Source organism: Panicum virgatum, chromosome 9N (assembly GCF_016808335.1).
Source record: "Panicum virgatum strain AP13 chromosome 9N, P.virgatum_v5, whole genome shotgun sequence".
Lineage (NCBI taxonomy): Eukaryota > Viridiplantae > Streptophyta > Magnoliopsida > Poales > Poaceae > Panicum > Panicum virgatum.
The window spans coordinates 10,051,690-10,069,272 of NC_053153.1; the positions used below are offsets into that span (position 1 = coordinate 10,051,690).

Consider the following 17,583-nt stretch of genomic DNA (forward strand, 5'->3'; position numbering starts at 1 on the left):
AGGGCCTGAAAGTTTCCACGGTGCAAACAACGCAAATGCAGCTTACGCAGGTGAAGCCTAGCTACCAGTAGCATATCTGACAATATGCAACATCGATCAAATCTGATGGAATGGAAGCATACTCCAATTACAGAATATGATAAAAATTATTCTCTATTTTACAACATAGATCAAATCTGACTGAAGGTTTAAAATCTTTGTGGAGCTATTGCGTCCCGAGAAGCGGGTACAATCGAAAATTCAAGCGAAAAATGGTGAATTTTCATGGCAGCAGTTATACAGACAATTGTACAATGTACTTTCTAAAAAATGCTACAACAAGCTGGTAGGTTTGAGTCTTTCAAGTATGCTTCTAAAAGAATGAAGTATAGGTCACTAGGAGTCTGGAATCTGGATTTCCTCAGCTGCTCTGCCGCGGCATTGCATTTGGCGGCCGTACAGCGGGGTTGCCATATCCAGGCGGTAATCTGTGTCCAGCTACACCAGGCTGATTTGGCCTAGATGGCAATGCCCCCATGCGAGCTGCAATTATCGCATTTCGCTCCAATAGGAGCTTTTTTCTGGTCTTCTCTGTGTACTCTCTTGTTCGAAGGACCACCTGCTCAATCTCAGCAAATAACGACATCTTCACTTCTATTTTTTGGAACTGCATGAAATGAATAATCATATTTAACAATCACAGTTATAAGTAGTAGAACACACAAAATGAAGCAGGTACGGTTCCATGATCAGAATTTTCACACTACCAGTTTTTCGATCATCAGTGCTGTCAACCTTCGAACTTGATATTCCTCCTGATCACCAAGAAATTTAGCTTTCACAGCAGCTGCCGATATAGCAGTGGCTGCTGCTCGTTTGAGCCTAGTTATGGAATCATTCTGGTTTACGGTAACTATAGAGCCCTTCTCTTCGTTAGGTTCTGCAAGATAGACAGCATAGAGCAAGGGAAGTCATCAGCTGATAAAGGATGGAGACTGAGCCATTTCCAGAATTCTGACCTTCCCCCTAATGTGCTCAATTCACTGTGATTCCATACACAAAAGTCAGGGCTTTTGTGGTAAAAACTTGCTATATGTATTCCAAATGGTTGGGAGGATATGTATGTAACAGATGTCATTGATGTTTGGAAAATTGTGGACAAATAGCAGAGGCAATAACTGATGTAATTGTAGTAATCACCAAACTCATGGGGAGAAAGATGAAATATTCTGGAACTTTAAAAAAATTTACCCCACACACACAAACCCCAAATGCACTTGCTTGTTAATGGAGGGCTGACTGATTATACTTAAACACATACTAGCAACAAAAGATTTACTTCGTTAAAGTTTTGGAAAATGGAATTATTCATTGGGTGTTTATATTCAATCAGGAACATATTCATGCAGTACCAGCAAAGCAATTAGCAAGGCACATAATTCTGAATTTATCTACGGCAGCCCAGATAAAGCTCAATCCAATGGCAGCCTGGCAGGCTAGCAAATGATGGTGGATATATTGTAAAATATAGAATTTTAGCCACTAAAGTCAGCAATATGCTTAACATGTGAATCAGTCACTAGTGAATTGTACAGGCAAATAGTCACCAGTGGGTCATCCATACTAGTAAATAAAAGCCATGAACTACCTATTTTATAGAAAAAAACAGCAAACAATAATGAAGTTTTAGTTGAAACAGAATGAAAATGCGTGGTTATCCTTTACAGTTCATACAAATAGTTTCGATGAGAAAAAACAGATGAAGTACCTCCCATATTGCCATTTTCCAATGTTTCACTTTGCTTATCTTCCTGTTGGGTGGCTGGTGTAGCAACTGCATCTTCAGTCTTATTGGGCCGGTCCTTCCCTTTTAAAGATGAATCGTCAGGAGTCTCCACCTCGACATTTGGTTTGTTATTTACTTGTTTAGGGTTACTTGCACCTATATTACTTCCTGCAAGAACCACTGGTGAAGCTAATAAACCACATTCAGTCATATTATCTGGAGTAACTGAACCTTTAATGGAACTTATCAAACCTTTTGTATTGTCGGTTGCACTCTTATCCGCAGTAGCAGTTGAATCACCTGACTCCTTGGCATCATTAGTTTTGGCCTCCTTTACGGGGCAATCATCACGTGAGGCACTCTTACCGTCTGATTCTTGGTTGTTGTTTTGTGAGATAGATGAATTATTATGCTTTTCCGCAGATAAAGAATTATCTTTGTTCTCATTGTTTTCCTTTTTCTCAGTATCAACTGAATTTTGAGTGATCTCCTCATCTTTTGTTTGATCACCATCTGTATTTTTATTACTGCAAATTTTATTTATATTGTCAGAAAACTCTTGCGAGCACTTCTGTGTAAGATAGTTGCAAGCATTGCTTACCTTACACTAACACAAATGTCTTTCAGATCATTTGGTGGTTCCTCAAGAATAAAACAGTGCCTACTAATTAATTGGAGCGCAGGAGACACCTCAGAGATAGCTTTTAGGGAACTACGGCATGAAGTGGTAGCGCTATCATCTTCCACGAGGCCAGCTAAAAATGCTGCCTGCAGAGACATATCTTAGGCCTTGGGTAGTACATACTGTACAAATAAGTAAAAACAACAAGTAGTTTAAAGAACTTACTAGTGCCATAACTGGGTTTCCTGAATCAGCAAATGAACCTTCGTATTCTGGGCTGTGACCAGCAGCCTCGAACGCAGATTTTAGGATATCAATAGCAACATTCGACAGTTTTTCACCAGAAGTGTCGACATCAGCAGAATTCTCCTTTACAGTAGGTTGCTCATCAGATGATTGTTTTGGCTCTTCAATGTTTGGAGATGCAGCTGAATCTTTGCTAACTGAGATCTGAGCATCTTTATTTTCGACAACACTTGCATCTTCAGTTTTCGTTCCTTCACAGTTGCCCTCTAATTTCTCTGAGGCCTTCTCATCTGCAGTATCTTTTCCTTCCGCTTTATCTTCAGCGTCCATTTTCTCAGATGTTTCAGCAATGCCTTTCTCAGTTGTGACTTGCTCTGTATTTCCTGGGATGTTTTGATTAATATCTTCGGCATCATGGAAGCGGTCCTCGATTTGCATTTGAAGGAAGTGCAACATGCATTGTGTTTTTGTTTTAGTAGCAACATGTTCAGCAATCTCGGCCCATTTTCCACCAAAAATTTCTAAACCTTCTAAAAGAAGCAAGGTCTCCTCATCAGTCCAGCTAGTACCACTAGCACCTGAAACTTCTGAAGAATCCATGAGGATGAAGTCAGTTTTGGCCATGCCTGGATCGAACTTTCCTTCGCTATAGCAATCACAGCACAGGTCAAAATCTGCCTGTAGAAATGAATGAAAGATCAATACTACCGATCGTCGGATTTAAAACATAACTCTTTCTTTCTTAAACAATAGCAGTAACAAGAAAAGGTTGACTTCAGAATGAAGGTAAGCACTAAGTAGTAGTGGCTACAGAGAAGTATTAAAGTCGCATCAAGTTAATGTTGATAGATCTCTGCAATGCATAAGATATATCAGCATTTTGGCAGGTTAATGGCATCCAAATTCCATATCCAATGATCTAATGGTTGTTGTTTACGCCATATAGCTGTTGCCAATCAATTTGGGAAAAGGAGTAGAAAACAACACTGATAGAAAATAAGACGTACACAAGAACTCCAATCGGCCTATAAATAATACAGCATGCATCTCCATATACTATACCGAACGAGTGCTAATAAGTGTACCCAAAGTGCAGATATATAGGTGCTAACAAATGTGATGAGACATACAGCAAAGTTTCAGAAGGGACTGCAGTACTGAATTAAAAATCCAAACCTGGGTCCGACAGTGGTAGCGCTTCCGCGAGCAATCAACTGAACAGGAGTTGCAGTGGTACTCAACAGAAGGCTCAGCTGCTACAACTACATCTTCAAGAAGTACAGGATCATGAAACAAGCTAGGCAGAGGGGGTGGAGCTCCCACATCTTCTTTCTTGGGTAAAGGCATCATATATGATTGAACCGGTTCAAATTTAAACAACTTCTCAATCAAAGAAGCTTTCTCCTCATCATGAGAATTGTCTTGGCTCTCCTCAGGCTTACTCTCCTCTTGTCCAGCTGGTGGAAAAGGGTGAAAATTTATCAAGCCCCAGTGATCCAAGAACTCCAAGACTTCCTGCCGAGCATCGATCTCCCCGAATGACAACTCGGCTAAATCTTTGGACTCCAGCTGCAACTGAGGATTGGCATGAAATTTCATCATGATGGAATTTCTAATCGCCAAATATATCTCAGGTGTCCGCTTCTCAGATTTGCCATTAAAAAAGGAAGGCAAGGTCTGCTTCTCAACCGGGTGGATCTCTTTCCATGAAAACCATCCTGTGGAAGAAAGGGTTATTTTTTTGTAATTTTTTGTTCCCAAGCAAAATTTGCTTTAAACAATGAGTAGAGTCATAGAGAAGACAGCAAGAACCATGACTGATACAGTTGAAGGTGGGACCTTGAAGCTCACCATGAAACAGTGGAATGCTTTCTCGGGTAAGTTATATGTGAAATACTTTAATTCCACCCAAAGAAAAGATTATAATGCCTTGAGTAGACAAAAACCATGAATTACATTAAGGTGTTGTTGGAATACAATCTTATAGAAATAGAAAGGGTTGCTAATATGCCTTGAATATTTAGAAACTGTGCAGTAGAAGAAATGAGGAGTTATATTGATTAGCATGGTGTGAAGTAGTCACTGGCCAACTGCAACCACACGAGATAGGAAAATTATTGAACTATCAAATTCTTTTACTCTCTAACAAGTCATTTTATTGTTTCCATCAGAGAACGTATTAAAATAGTACATAGAGGATACTGCCAAACTGGCAACTACATGGAACTCTGAACAAAAGTCTCAAAATGGAATGAAAATTGGCTGCAAGATGGCATTATTTATTGCAGTACATGTTACAAATCCTTGATTATGTCCAAGTTAGATAATATGCATTCATCTTTAGAGTTAGAAAATGCATACAGGGACATAGACTGGACACAAAGAAGCAGTTATCACAGCTATTCCCTTGGTTACATGCACAATGAGAAGCACGCAAAATGGATCAGTCCCCACAGCAGCAGAAAACTCAAAAGCAAATTACTGCTACTAAAATTAGCAGCATGAAGCTATATAACAAATTAAAAATTAAACTAGTTAAATACTTCAATTAACAGCATGTTATACAATTCTAAGTTCAATCAGTTAACTACTTAAATTAGCAGTATGCCACCAAATAAAGCTACGCATATACCAAAAACACATGCAATTAACACATCATGAAGCAAACTACGCATAAAAATGAGCTGGTCTTCGACAAGACCATTCAAATTGCACAACAATAAGCTAAAGGGGGATGGTTTCCAGTGGACTAATCTACCGAACAACTCCGCCCAACATCCTCTACCAAGTCGCGAACTGGACAATTGGTCGCGAGCATCCACAATTCACAACCCCAACCGAGAGATCACATCAGTCTTCGTGGCGCAGAGGACTCACCAGCAAAGGTAGGGACCACATGGACGCTGGCGCCGCGGGATCGGACGGCCTCGAACACCTCATCCACCAGCGGCTGCTCCGCTGCCGGTGTCTCCTCCCTTTCGGCCCGGATCGCACCGACCTCTCCCTGCCCGCCGCTCACCCCATCCCCAGCTGGGGCCGCCGACGACGCTGGTCCCGGCTCCGGCGGCGCGCCCGCGAGCTTGTGCGGCGACTGGCGCGCGGCGCGCGTGAGCGGCCCGCTGTGCAGCAGGTGCGGGGGCACGTGGAAGGCAGCGTTCCTCTCCTTTGCCTGCCGCTTCGACGGCGTGAACGAGGACCCAGACGACTTGCGCTTGCCGCCGCCGCCGCGGCGTCGAGGGGCCTCGGCCGCGGGCGCGTCACCATGCGCCGCCGAAGACGGCTTGGGCTCCATGCCGCTTCGGCGGCTTCGCTTCCCTTACTCCCGGCGAGACCAGCCGGAGATGGGGAGGGGAGCGCGGCCCCGTCTGCCGACTGCCCCTACCAGTGCTCCGCCTCTCTTCTCTCTGTGCTCTCCTACCTCTCTGCTGTTCGGTGTGAAGTTGCGGGGATGTGGCGTCGGGTGCCCATAGCAACGCCATATGTCTCACTGACTGGTGGGGTCTTGGTACCGGCAGCTAACTCCTTTTTCCGGACTGCCCGTCCGGCGTCCGTTTTTTTAAGGGAAATTTGTGTCCAAGACACTCTGAAAGACTGGTTTTGTGTGAAGCACACCGTAAAAGTTGAATTTATCTCCAACACATCGTAAAATTGCAATTTTGTCTCCAACACACCATGCTGAGTATAATAATCAATTTTAACTTAGAGATGGTGTAAAAAGACCATTTTGCCCCTGGGCCCACTTGTCATCTTATTTCCCTTCTCTTCTCTCTTTCCCCTCCGTCTCCTCCCTGCTGCGCCATCGCGGCCTCCGCGGCCGCCCCACCTCGCGCCCTACGGCGGCGACCCGCGCCTCGCCGTGGCCACTCAACGCCGGTCCGCGCCACCTCTGGCCCGCGCCGCCGTGGACCCTCGCGCACTTCAGCATCCTCGCCGACGCGTGCACCGTCATGGTCGTGGCCGTCGTGGTGAAGCAGAGCCCGCCCTTGCGCCCGCGGCATGCGGCGCCGGCCAGGGCGTGGCGGGGCGGCCTCCACCCGCGGCCTGTGGCGCCCAGGCCCGTGGTGCGCCCAGGCCATGGCGCGGTGGCGTGCGGGGCGGGAGCCGCGGCGGCGCGGGGTGGCCGGGCTGGCGTGCTGCTCCTCCCTCGCCGGCCGAGGGCCTCCATGGCGTCGAGCTCCCCCTCCCCTGCCCTGCTCGCGTCCCGGCGCGGCTGGCAGGACGACGGCTGGCAGGAGAGGGCGCTCGTGCGGGCGGCGTGGGGGCCAGGCACGGCGGCGCCCAAGCGCGGCTCCGCTCGTGCCCGAGCTCGCCGCCGTCGCCTCCCTCTCCTGCACGCGGCCCGGCCTGGAGCTCGTCGCAGCTCGGCTTCACCGGCCATACCGCCCGCCGGCCCTGGCCCTCCTCCGGCCGCCCCTCCCAGGCTCCCTCCGCCGGCGTGGTTGCTCAAGCTCGGGAGCAGCTGCTTCCTTCCCCGCACCGGCGCTCCCTCCAGATCCGGCGTGCCGGACGGAGCAGGCGGCCGACGGCAGAGGCGGAGCATGCGGCGTGCGGCCAGGCGAAGCAGGCTGCCGCGGGCGCGTGCAGTCGGAAGAAGAAGACGCCCCTAACTGCCCTTCATGGTAGACGCGAGGATGGGAGAAGAAGAGGATGCCAGGTGGGCCCAGGGGCAAAATAGTCTATTTACATCTTCATTCAACTGAAAATGATTATTATAATTGCTATGATGTGTTGCAGACCAAATCAAACATTCGCGGTGTGTTATGGACAATATTCAATTTTGTGATGTGTTGCACACAAAATCACACTTTCACAATGTCTTGTAGACAAATTTCCCTTTTTTTAACAGCGTCCGATTTGCATTTTGGAGTGCGCATTGCTTGCAAATTGCAAAGCAATGGGCCAGCACGAATGACCGGTGGTTTTATTTTGAACTTTTACTTTTACAAGGTACACATTACTTCATAAAAAAAAACTTTTGCCTCCATGTTTGGATCGAGAACTGAAAAGCCTATCTTTGGATGCTAGGGATAATGGTTAGCCCTCCCCTTTTAGACTAAATTAACCATCATATATCTAAACAGATGGGATCATTTTGGGCTACACTGAATTAGCCCACGCCAAATCCTTAACCCCTCCTAAGGGTGCTAATGAGGCTAATTTTGGGCCCTATAGAGCAATTATTGTCCCCCCTCCCCACGAATCCCTCGTTCGGCCGTCATCTGTTGTTCCCCATCCCCCTCCTGCAGCGCAGCAACGTTCTCCATCCTGCAATGCGGCGGCTCTTCCCTCACCGCCGTTGGCGACCTCCACCACCCTGAGCCTCCTCCATCAGGTCCTCCATCCGCGCCGCCAACGCCACCCAGACTGACCAGCGCGTCGCCGTCGATTTGCTCTCGTCGGATCCACCCCGCCCGCCACCGTGGTCGACCTCCTGCGATGGAGATGGAGGGCGACGGCTCCCTCAACTCCTAAGTGGGCGTGGGCGTGGCGGGCCAGCAGCAGTGATGCATTTATTAGGAAAAGTGGTCATTACATCAGCATTAGCTCATGTATCCAAATAGTCCAAAATTAGATACGTAAAAAAAGTTTAAAAGTAGATCAAGAACTTTTCAAAACTCTTTTAACTCTAATAAGTGTTAAGATACAACAAAGATATTGGAGCGATGAGATCGAATTCACCAAGCTGCCGACCATTCTTGATGGATTTTGGAGCGGGTGTCTGGCCTTTTCATTTGTGGAATTGTCTGTGCTTCTTGTACAAGAGATTACTGAAGAGATTACTGAATCAATAAATGGTATGATCGCCTGTTACTTACATGAACACCTAGCTGAGGCCGAGATTACTCGAGGAAGAAACTACTCTCGTTGGAAAATCCGTATGGTTTTGCAGTGTTTATGCGTGCTCTGCTAGGATCTGATCGGAGTGTATGTGCAGATGCATTCTGCAACCTTGATGACAGAATAAGGAAATCAGCTAGTGCGCAGCCGCGAGCACCACCGGCCGTCGACCGAGCACCAGCCATTCGTCGCTGCAACCTGCAAGTGGAATGCGACAAGGAGAGGGGCCGAGCCAGCAGCGCCGAGCTTTCTATCTTGTGCTCTATCCACCCCGCGCCAGCGGCCCCGCCGTCCGCGCGCAGGCGCCGCACGCTGAGCTGTAGGTCCGGCGATCTCAGGCCACCGCGGCATCTCTAGAAGAGCGAGCGCCTTCGGCGTCACGCGAGGGGGTGCGGGAGTCAGAGGATTTGCGCGGGAACTCGTCGGACCTAGCGGCGGGTCTAGCGGAGGTCACCGGCGGCAGCGCGACCTCGCCGGAAAAAAACCATGTCGCCAGCCCGGAGTTTTTACAGGTAGACCCTTAATATTTTCTTATAACCTCTAATTCAGATCCTGATCCATAATCGTGATCCAAGTTAGGGTGTAATTGTAAATATCTGGCCCCTGATCTATGACCTATTATATTGTTATAAAGATTAATGTGCTCGATTATGGTTGAAGTTTCTGAAGATCCAACAAATGGAGGAAACTGATTGGCGCTTGCTAAGTTTTTGAGGCAAGCGTATTTGGTTGTCTAGGAGAACAGTGATCATGTCACTCATGAGGTGATGAGTGATCCAAAGAATGTCTGTCGGTACCTCTGGACTAGGGTACCCCTCTTGCTGTGCCAAGACTCACGTAGTTATCCATAACTACATCCTAAAGAGCTGAACAGCTGGACCCCTGGGGTCTGACACCATCTCACTGGACCAACGGTCCCGGACCCGCTTTTCGCTCAGGACGGGTCCGGTATCGTCCCGGAGAACGGAGCGCTCAGCCAGGACAGCCGGACCTCCCAAATACTATCCGGACCCCCAAATACTATCCGGACCCCTCAGCGGAGAGGGAACAGACACCCGCCTGGGGGGGTCCGGAAACACCACGTGTCCGCAGGCGCGGGTACGCGTGCGGCTGCCAAGCTTCCTCGAAAAGACTTGCCCACCTACCGCATTCAATGCGGGAGACGTTAAGTGCGCTCTACCACAGCAGAGCCCGAGGAGACTTTTGTCAGGCTGTACTGATGGTCGCACGTTACCAAGGTGCACAGTCCAGCCGCTGGCGCCACTCACACCACGCGCGTCAGTCTGCTACGCCAGATAGACACGACGACTCGGCGACGGAGTATCATAACGCATACGCGGTAGACCCAACAGTCTACGCCGCAACCTACACTACCTCAACGGGCGCCTCGACGATGGGACAGGAGAAGACCCCCCCCCTCGGTCAGAGAGTCTACATGACGATGAAACGTATCCGGCAAGAGATTCTCCATCACTGTGGCACTATTAGTGTCTATTCAGTATAGTATACATCCTTGTTGGGCCCACTTGTCGGGGTCCAACGTCTGTGTACACATCCTCCTTACTCTATAAAAGGGAGACGCTGTTAGAGAAGGACTCAGGTCCAAAAGAAAAGGCGGGCTGGGCAGAGGATAGACTCATTCATACCAAGAGCAATACACCTCACAGTGGACGTAGGGTATTACGCTCCGGCGGCCCGAACCACTCTAAACCCGAGTGTTCTTGTGTTCTTGCCCCCAAGCTAGATTGGCCTAATCGCTCAACACTTTCCCGAGTACTTTCCCTCAGAGATGAGGCGGGTGCGTTCCGCCACCCGGCTGTGGGTACCCCTAAAGCCCACGACAATGTCTATGCTATTGGAGCTGGTAGAACTATTGTCCCACTTTTTTCGACCCTAAATTTTGTTTGCCCAGCTGTAAACATTAACTTGATTGGCATTTTACCCTTCATGTTGGTAAAATGGTTTATGTTCAGATTCTACTTATCTGTTTAGTGTTCAATCATTACTTGATCTCTTCCCTTAATAGAGTATGTGCGAGGTAAACAGAAATTGGAAAGGGTTCGTTGGAATTGTAAGAAGGAGACAATCTAATGGAAAACTGTCGAATAGAGATTATGCTTTCTACAAATGGCTATGGACATAGAGATAATATTACCTGCTACTTTAGTGCAGTACATTTATGAGTTGTAGTCATTATATTTTTCTGCTAAAGTTTCAGGAATTGTGACAGCTTTAACAAATGCGAGCACAAGAAGAAAATCCATCTATTTTGCAGCTCATTGCACAGAGATGAGATTACTCATTTGCTGATTGAACAGCCTGAGAAACCCGCTTGTCTCTGCTGGGCTGACACTCATCGACCCTGTTTGGATACTATAGAGGTTACGGGTAACTAAAGTAGAGATTTGAATATATATTAATCAGCAGGAGCCTTGCGCCTCTTGTTCTCTCTCTCAAAAATAAAAATAGTGATCCAAATGTAGTCTCAGTAAAATTAACAATTAAGTTATCGCCAACAAAGCATATGAAGAAATTACTCATACAGACCGGAAGATCATATTCGAGAACCTGTGCCTTGCTTCTTCGTGGTTTCGTGTCCACCGTATCCAAGCCGGAAGATCATATTCGAGAGAGAGAAAAAAACCCCGGAAGATCCACCGGACTACCGGAGAGCGAGCCTGCTGCGTGCGCACGTCCAGCCCCTGTGCCATCGTCGGGCGCTCTCGCCAGCCATCGCGATCCGCTCGCCCAGCTCGCAGCTCCCCATACCAGCGGGGATGCCCAACGAGCCGCGCCTCGCGCCGTCCCTAGGCCTGCGCCATCCTTGCTCACCGCTTCCCGAATGCCTAGGGGTTGGGGAGGATCGAGCGCAGATTCGTCGGGATGAGTTGGGGCTGCTGGGTAGAAATTCTCAGGGGCATTTGGTCCACAAAACAAATGTCTGATAGATTGAGATACAATTTTAACGGAATGGCTAATGGATCTCACGGAAATGCTAAGAAAGGAATGAAATATAAATTATGGTGTCAAGTAAGGGCAGTGTTTGGATGGGGCTGAAAAAAATTTCACGAAAACTTTTCGCCACTTTGATCACTAATTACATGTATTAAATAAAGTCTAATAATCTCCACAACTATGGTACTAAAGCATGTACTAGCTAATGAGATATTTGACCGCACGATTAGCAGATGATTAGAGGAAGGTTATTGTAGCATTACTGTTGGAAATCATAGATTAATTATGCTCATTAGATTCGTCACGCTAAACTACACTCACATGTGAAAAGGTTTTAGCATTCATTTAGTACCTCATGCATTGAAAATTCCCTAGGTGAAATTTTTTTCAGGGTTTAACCAAACACGCTGCTAAGGAAGGTAAAAATTTTCAATGTCATATATGAAATTGGATTTTTATCTAGTGCTATATAGGGAATTTCATTCCTTCCATCGCGGCATGCAAGCTGGTCAAAAGCACGTCCCTGGCTGTGTTTGGTTAAACGTCTGTCAAGTTTATATAAAAAGACAAACACCCGCATGAAGTACTAAATGAAGTCTATTTGCAAAACTTTTTCAGGGATGGGTGTAACTTTTCGAGACGAATCTAGTGGCGGTAATTGATTGATGATTTGCTACAGTGATGCTACAGTAACCATCTTCTAATCGCGCGTTCAAAGGCCTCATTAGATTCGTCTCGCGATTTATACGGGGGTTGTGGAGGTGGTTTTGTAATTAGACTTCATTTGATACTCTAAATTAGCGGTCAAAGCATGCTACAGTATTCCCATGAAAAAAACCAAACACGACCCTTGTTTCGCTCTCGTGACGCGCGAGCATGCCGGGTCAAATCTGAAGCAGCGCACGCCCGCGCAATTCTCCTATCCCTCCCATCTCTCCGCCTTCCCTTCCCGTTCTCTACGTCGTCGACCGTGGCACCCTCTTGTCCTCGTCCTCGTCCCTCTCCTCTCTGCAACGATGCCGAACGACGCGCCGCCGCAGCCCATCCACAGCGCCAAGGACGCCTTGGACGCCCTCGCGGGCATCCTCGGGGGCGCGCTCCCGGGCCCCGTGGCCGCGGCGGAGGACCCCGCGGCCGCGCTCCTCAACGACCCCGACGTCGCGAGCGCCGTGACGGGGCGCCTCCGCGGGGCCGGGTCGGGCGCCGGGAACGACACCCTCTGCCGCTGGCTCTACGACGCGTTCCGGGCCAACGTCCCCGAGCTCCAGCTCGCGGTGCTGCGCTTCGTGCCCACGCTGGCCGGGGTGTACATGTGCCGCGCCGTGTCGCGGAAGCCGCTGGCCGGGTTCGAGGCCGTGCTCCTCGCGCTGTACGCGCACGCCGCGGCGCAGCGCGGCGCCGGCCAGGCCGAGACCGTGTCGCTCCCGAACCTGGCGAACCCGAGCCCGTACCACGACGCCAAGGGGCCGCCCAAGGGCAAGCCCGCCGACCTCGACGTCGCGGTGCTCTCCCCGCCGCTGGAGCCGCACGGCACCATGCGCGCCACGCGACGCGCCCGCATCGTTGGCGCGGTCCTGGAGCTCTACAACAGCAAGCTCGCGCACATGCCGATCTCATCCAAGATGGACTTCTGTGAGTTCTGCGTCGCCTGGGCGGGGACGCAGAGCAAGCTGGACGGCGGCGACAAGCCGCGCCTACCGCCCGCCCCGGACGCCGCCGCCGCCGCCGGCGCGGAGAAATGGCGGCGCGTGCCGCTGCCGTGGGAGCTCTTTCAGCCGGTGCTGCGGATCGTCGCGCACTGCCTGCTGGGCCCGATGCGCTCCGACGAGCTGAAGGCGCAGGCAGCCCGCGCGGCGGGAGTGCCTGTACTGGAGGGGCCGCCGAGACGGTGGAATGCGCCCGGCGTTGCTGGCCACCAGGAGCCTCGTGAGGCTGTCGCAGATGGTGGAGGAGCCAATCCCAGAGCCGTCTTTCTCCTCTGGCGCCATCGAAAACATGGCGGAGCTGGAAGCCATGAAGGCCAACATCCTTAGCACGAAGAACTGATAACTGATCGCGCACAAGGGCACATTGGTTTAGCAAGACGAACTGAACAGCCGATCTCGCACAGGGAAGCACATTGGTTTAGTAGGTTGGATTGGTGATCAGCGATTAAGGTAATGCAACCACAGTTTTCGTGATATATGGCAAATAGATAATTTTCTGGTTATCAGATAGGACAAACTTTCCTTATGCTTCTCTGTTTGTTCAACGGAGAATTTGGATCCAGTAAATAGTGCGTCCATTCATGCTGGACGGCGGCGACAAGCCGCGCCTACCGCCCGCCCGGACGCCGCCGCCGCCGCCGGCGCGGAGAAATGGCGGCGCGTGCCGCTGGCCGTGGGAGCTCTTTCAGCCGGTGCTGCGGATCGTCGCGCACTGCCTGCTGGGCCCGATGCGCTCCGACGAGCTGAAGGCGCAGGCAGCCCGCGCGGCGGAGTGCCTGTACTGGAGGGCCGCCGAGACGGTGGATGCGCCCGCGTTGCTGGCCACCAGGAGCCTCGTGAGGCTGTCGCAGATGGTGGAGGAGCCAATCCCAGAGCCGTCTTTCTCCTCTGGCGCCATCGAAAACATGGCGGAGCTGGAAGCCATGAAGGCCAACATCCTTAGCACGAAGAACTGATAACTGATCGCGCACAAGGAGCACATTGGTTTAGCAAGACGAACTGACAGCCGATCTCGCACAGGGAGCACATTGGTTTAGTAGGTTGGATTGGTGATCAGCGATTAAGGTAATGCAATCACAGTTTTCGTGATATATGGCAAATAGATAATTTCCTGATTATCAGATAGGACAACTTTCCTTATGCTTCTCTGTTTGTTCAACGGAGAATTTGGACCCAGTAAATAGTGTGTCCATTTGAACAGAAGTTCATAATTCATAATTTGGAGTTTTTTGTGTGCAAGTATTGCATTTCTCCTTGACAATTCCTACATCGCTTTCAGAAACTTCTGGCTTTATGGTGTTTCATTTCTGCATTGCATGGCTATACACATAACCTGCCATGCAAGAGCGCGCATGATCATCATGATTAAAAAAAAATCTGATCTTACGCTGAACTGGCAAGGGCATTACCACATTAGACATTACAGGCTCACTGATCTTATGATGGATTGACAAACATTGGCCAACGTCCTTAGCATTAGGAACTGAATGCTGATCTTGTGCATTTGCAGATATTCAGGTACATGTAAATAGATAATGTAACCAGATTCAGGTACACCATAGTGCTTCTCTTGCACTGTCCAACAGAGAGATTGGGTCGTGCAAATACGGTATCCATTAGAAACAAACGATCAGCCTGCATCACCTTCATGGATTGCATACAGTAAGTGCAAAACGCTCACAATGATCCGAACAAGCAATGAAATAGAACAGCAAGGATATTTGTATTTGGTTCAGACCATGTACTGAACAGAACATAATGGCCTTGTTTGGTTTTTTCCCGTGTTACTTTGACCACTAATTACAGTGTCAAACAAAATCAGTTTACAAAACCAACTTCAGAACCCCGCGCTAGTGACCCTAAAGAATTTAATGAGGCGATTAAAGGGTGGTTACTATAGCATCACTGTAGCCAATCACTGATTAATTACCGCTATTAGATTCGTCGCGAAAAGTTACACCTATTCCTAAAATTTTTTTGCAAATAGACTTTATTTTGTATACCATGCATACGATATTCACGTTTCAAAAAGCGTGCGCGCTAGGATTGTTACGGATCCAAACAAGGCCAATGTCAGTGTGTCATCTGACATTGAAGATTCTCAAGAGTCGTCATACAGAACAGCATAACACAACAAGAACAGCAGTAACAAACTTCAGCATCGCTGCCCAGTACGTGATCTTTGATCTCCTTTGCAAGGGGCAAAGAGGGACTGGTTGACCCCTGGACTGGCACCTGTGCCATCACCTCTCAAAAATCTCCAGCATTACTGCTCGAAGCTGCTACCAGAGGGATGCAGATTGCAAGTATATCCAACTTGACAATCAACCATGTCTACCGATTTATAAATGCACCATCCTGTACAGTATGATAAACAAATCGAATTCGAATGCAAAACGCAGAGCCATTTCAGAAAGAATAAATCATGGTAAATGTTCTCTTCTATTCATTGATTCGCGAACCAACGCACTGCGTTTGTTTACATCCAGCAAAGTTCCATCAATCCCAACTCATTCCCAAACATCCCAAAATCCGGAAGAAACATCACCGCCATCCGCCGACGCGCTCAGAACTCCTGGGAGGCGGAGCCGATGTCCCCCTTGTGGCCGCCGGCCTTCTTGGGCAGCAGCGTCTGGTGGATGTTGGGCATCACGCCGCCGGCGGCGATCGTCACGGTTCCCAGCAGCTTGCTCAGCTCCTCGTCGTTCCGCACCGCCAGCTGGATGTGACGCGGCACGATGCGGTTCTTCTTGTTGTCCCTCGCCGCGTTCCCGGCCAGCTCCAGCACCTGAGAAAACCCACGAAACCATCCATTCAAAACGGGGGAATCGGATCGGCGCTGATCGAAAAATCGGGGCGCTGGATGAGAGCGGGGATCGGGAGGTTACCTCAGCGGCGAGGTACTCGAGGACGGCGGAGAGGTACACGGGGGCGCCGGCGCCGACGCGCTCGGCGTACTTGCCGGCCTTGAGGTACCGCGCGATGCGGCCGACGGGGAACTGGAGCCCGGCCTTGGAGGACCGCGACACCGACTTGGTCGCCGGCTTCGCCTTCCCGCGGCCGCCGGAGGAACTCATCGCCGCTTCGCGTTGGTGGGGTCTGGAAACTTCTGAAATCTTCGAGGCTGGGGGCGCTGTGGAGACTGGAGATGTGTTGGAGGGAGGGGCGGGCGGCGCCTGCGGTTTTATAGCGTTAGGGTTTGGGTGGGAGACGGGCTGTGGTTGGCTGGGAGTTCGGAGGCGCGGATCGGTGACGTGGCGAGACAGCTTGCCCGGGTATGAAATGGAATGCTCCCCTTTTTCTCAGGCGGGGTATTTTCCCCCCCTTACACACAAAGCATTCACATGGATAATTCGAAAAGTTCTTTTTTATCTTAAAATAGTGTATTTGGAAAAGAACAAAAAGAAATTCTCATACTCCTTAGAATTTTTTTTGGGGGGGGGGGGGGGGAGGGGGGGTTAGTTTTGCTTTAGTCAAATTGTTTGAACATTCACTTGTGTTTGCTCCCTATAATCTCTTCGGTCCTACGACGCTATGACCCTTCAGACCTGGTTTAAGTTGAAGAAAATATTTTTACATGAATACAAATATACAATTTGATCTACTTAGAAGTACAAGAGCAACGCTGTCTTTCCTTCACCCTCGCATGACGCCGTGGCCTCACTTGTCTGATTTGTCTCCAGCTGGGTTCTCCGTTGTTCTGATTAGGGATGAAGGATGGGTCAATGGATCTTAGGCGAAAGCCTTGCTTAGGTTGACGCAGGCGACATCCTTGGATGCCGTTCGCCTTGTTGGCGGCATTGTGATGACCCTAACCCTGGTTCCTTAGGTGAAAACCGGATCTCTGGATGTCCTGAACTCAAGAATGAAATGGTGGCGTGCTTATGCGTTGTGGGGTGATAATGGACCATGACCCTAGTGATTTCTTAACAATTCTATTTAACTCTTATATATTTTTAGCTCAAAATTTATATAGAATTAAAACACGACTCTTGAATTATGTAAATTAAATTTCAAGGCCCTTTACCACACCTAGTTGTGTCCTTGTTGTGTCCTTGTTGAAGGCATCGTCTTTAAGGAATTCTTCATCGACATGGTGCCGGCTGGTTTCGATAGTCTTTACTCTTTTGTGTGCAGAATGTTGGTTATTCGGTCGTATCTATTTTGGTCTTTCGGCGGCGGTAACATGCTTCATTGCTTCTGAAGTTGAGGTGGTCCGTGGTCGTTCTCTTGTCTCCAAGCTTAGGTGGTGGCTCGTCCCTCGACAAGGATAGGACTTCGCGTTTGGTGTGTTCAAGCTTGTGGTCTTTGAATTGTGTGGCTGGTTACCCTTTGCGCATGAAATGCATGCCCACGCATGTTCTCGGGGGAAAAAAGAAGTATAAGAGAAAACGAAGGTTCCTGTTGGTGCTAAATGCATGGCTTTAATAGAAGGGGGTGTTTGGATTCCA

General features: G+C 49.2%; 3 protein-coding genes across 6 annotated transcripts; 1 reads left to right on the top strand and 2 right to left on the bottom strand.

Annotated features, from left to right (window-relative positions):
* Positions 1 to 103: 103 nt before the first annotated feature.
* LOC120688240 (SWI/SNF complex subunit SWI3D-like) lies at positions 104 to 6,075 on the bottom strand. 4 transcript variants are annotated; one of them, XM_039970473.1, is made up of 8 exons: positions 5,511 to 6,075; positions 3,810 to 4,351; positions 2,613 to 3,311; positions 2,367 to 2,533; positions 2,018 to 2,292; positions 1,748 to 1,933; positions 747 to 919; positions 104 to 646 (listed from the first exon to the last, which is right to left on the bottom strand). In XM_039970473.1, the coding sequence occupies exons 1-8, from the start codon at positions 5,923 to 5,925 to the stop codon at positions 401 to 403; spliced, it is 2,703 nt and encodes a 900-aa protein (XP_039826407.1). In that variant the 5' UTR covers positions 5,926 to 6,075; the 3' UTR covers positions 104 to 400. The 4 variants fall into 4 exon arrangements, with proteins under 4 accessions (XP_039826407.1, XP_039826405.1, XP_039826406.1 ...); XM_039970471.1 differs by having other exon boundaries at positions 1,748 to 1,954; positions 5,511 to 6,063; XM_039970472.1 differs by having other exon boundaries at positions 1,748 to 1,945; positions 5,511 to 6,041.
* Positions 6,076 to 12,442: 6,367 nt separating this feature from the next.
* On the top strand, positions 12,443 to 14,088 carry LOC120690682. The gene is made up of 2 exons (XM_039973427.1): positions 12,443 to 13,261; positions 13,882 to 14,088. Exons 1-2 carry the CDS (start codon positions 12,443 to 12,445, stop codon positions 14,086 to 14,088), a joined length of 1,026 nt encoding a protein of 341 aa, XP_039829361.1.
* Positions 14,089 to 15,551: 1,463 nt separating this feature from the next.
* LOC120690684 (probable histone H2AXa) lies at positions 15,552 to 16,297 on the bottom strand. The gene is made up of 2 exons (XM_039973429.1): positions 16,021 to 16,297; positions 15,552 to 15,920 (listed from the first exon to the last, which is right to left on the bottom strand). The coding sequence occupies exons 1-2, from the start codon at positions 16,207 to 16,209 to the stop codon at positions 15,699 to 15,701; spliced, it is 411 nt and encodes a 136-aa protein (XP_039829363.1). The 5' UTR covers positions 16,210 to 16,297; the 3' UTR covers positions 15,552 to 15,698.
* Between the last annotated feature and the right edge of the window lie 1,286 nt (positions 16,298 to 17,583).

Coding starts and splice junctions, on each gene's coding strand:
- LOC120690684 (XM_039973429.1), bottom strand. CDS start 16,209: ATGAGTTCCTCCGGCGGCCGCGGGAAGGCGAAGCCGGCGACCAAGTCG. Junction 15,921..16,020: donor TCGAGTACCTCGCCGCTGAG/GTAACCTCCCGA, acceptor GGGTTTTCTCAG/GTGCTGGAGCTGGCCGGGAA.
- LOC120688240 (XM_039970470.1), bottom strand. CDS start 5,925: ATGGAGCCCAAGCCGTCTTCGGCGGCGCATGGTGACGCGCCCGCGGCC. Junction 2,534..2,612: donor GAAACCCAGTTATGGCACTA/GTAAGTTCTTTA, acceptor ATGTCTCTGCAG/GCAGCATTTTTAGCTGGCCT. Junction 920..1,747: donor GGAAAATGGCAATATGGGAG/GTACTTCATCTG, acceptor TCTATCTTGCAG/AACCTAACGAAGAGAAGGGC.
- LOC120690682 (XM_039973427.1), top strand. CDS start 12,443: ATGCCGAACGACGCGCCGCCGCAGCCCATCCACAGCGCCAAGGACGCC. Junction 13,262..13,881: donor TGCGCTCCGACGAGCTGAAG/GCGCAGGCAGCC, acceptor GACGAGCTGAAG/GCGCAGGCAGCCCGCGCGGC.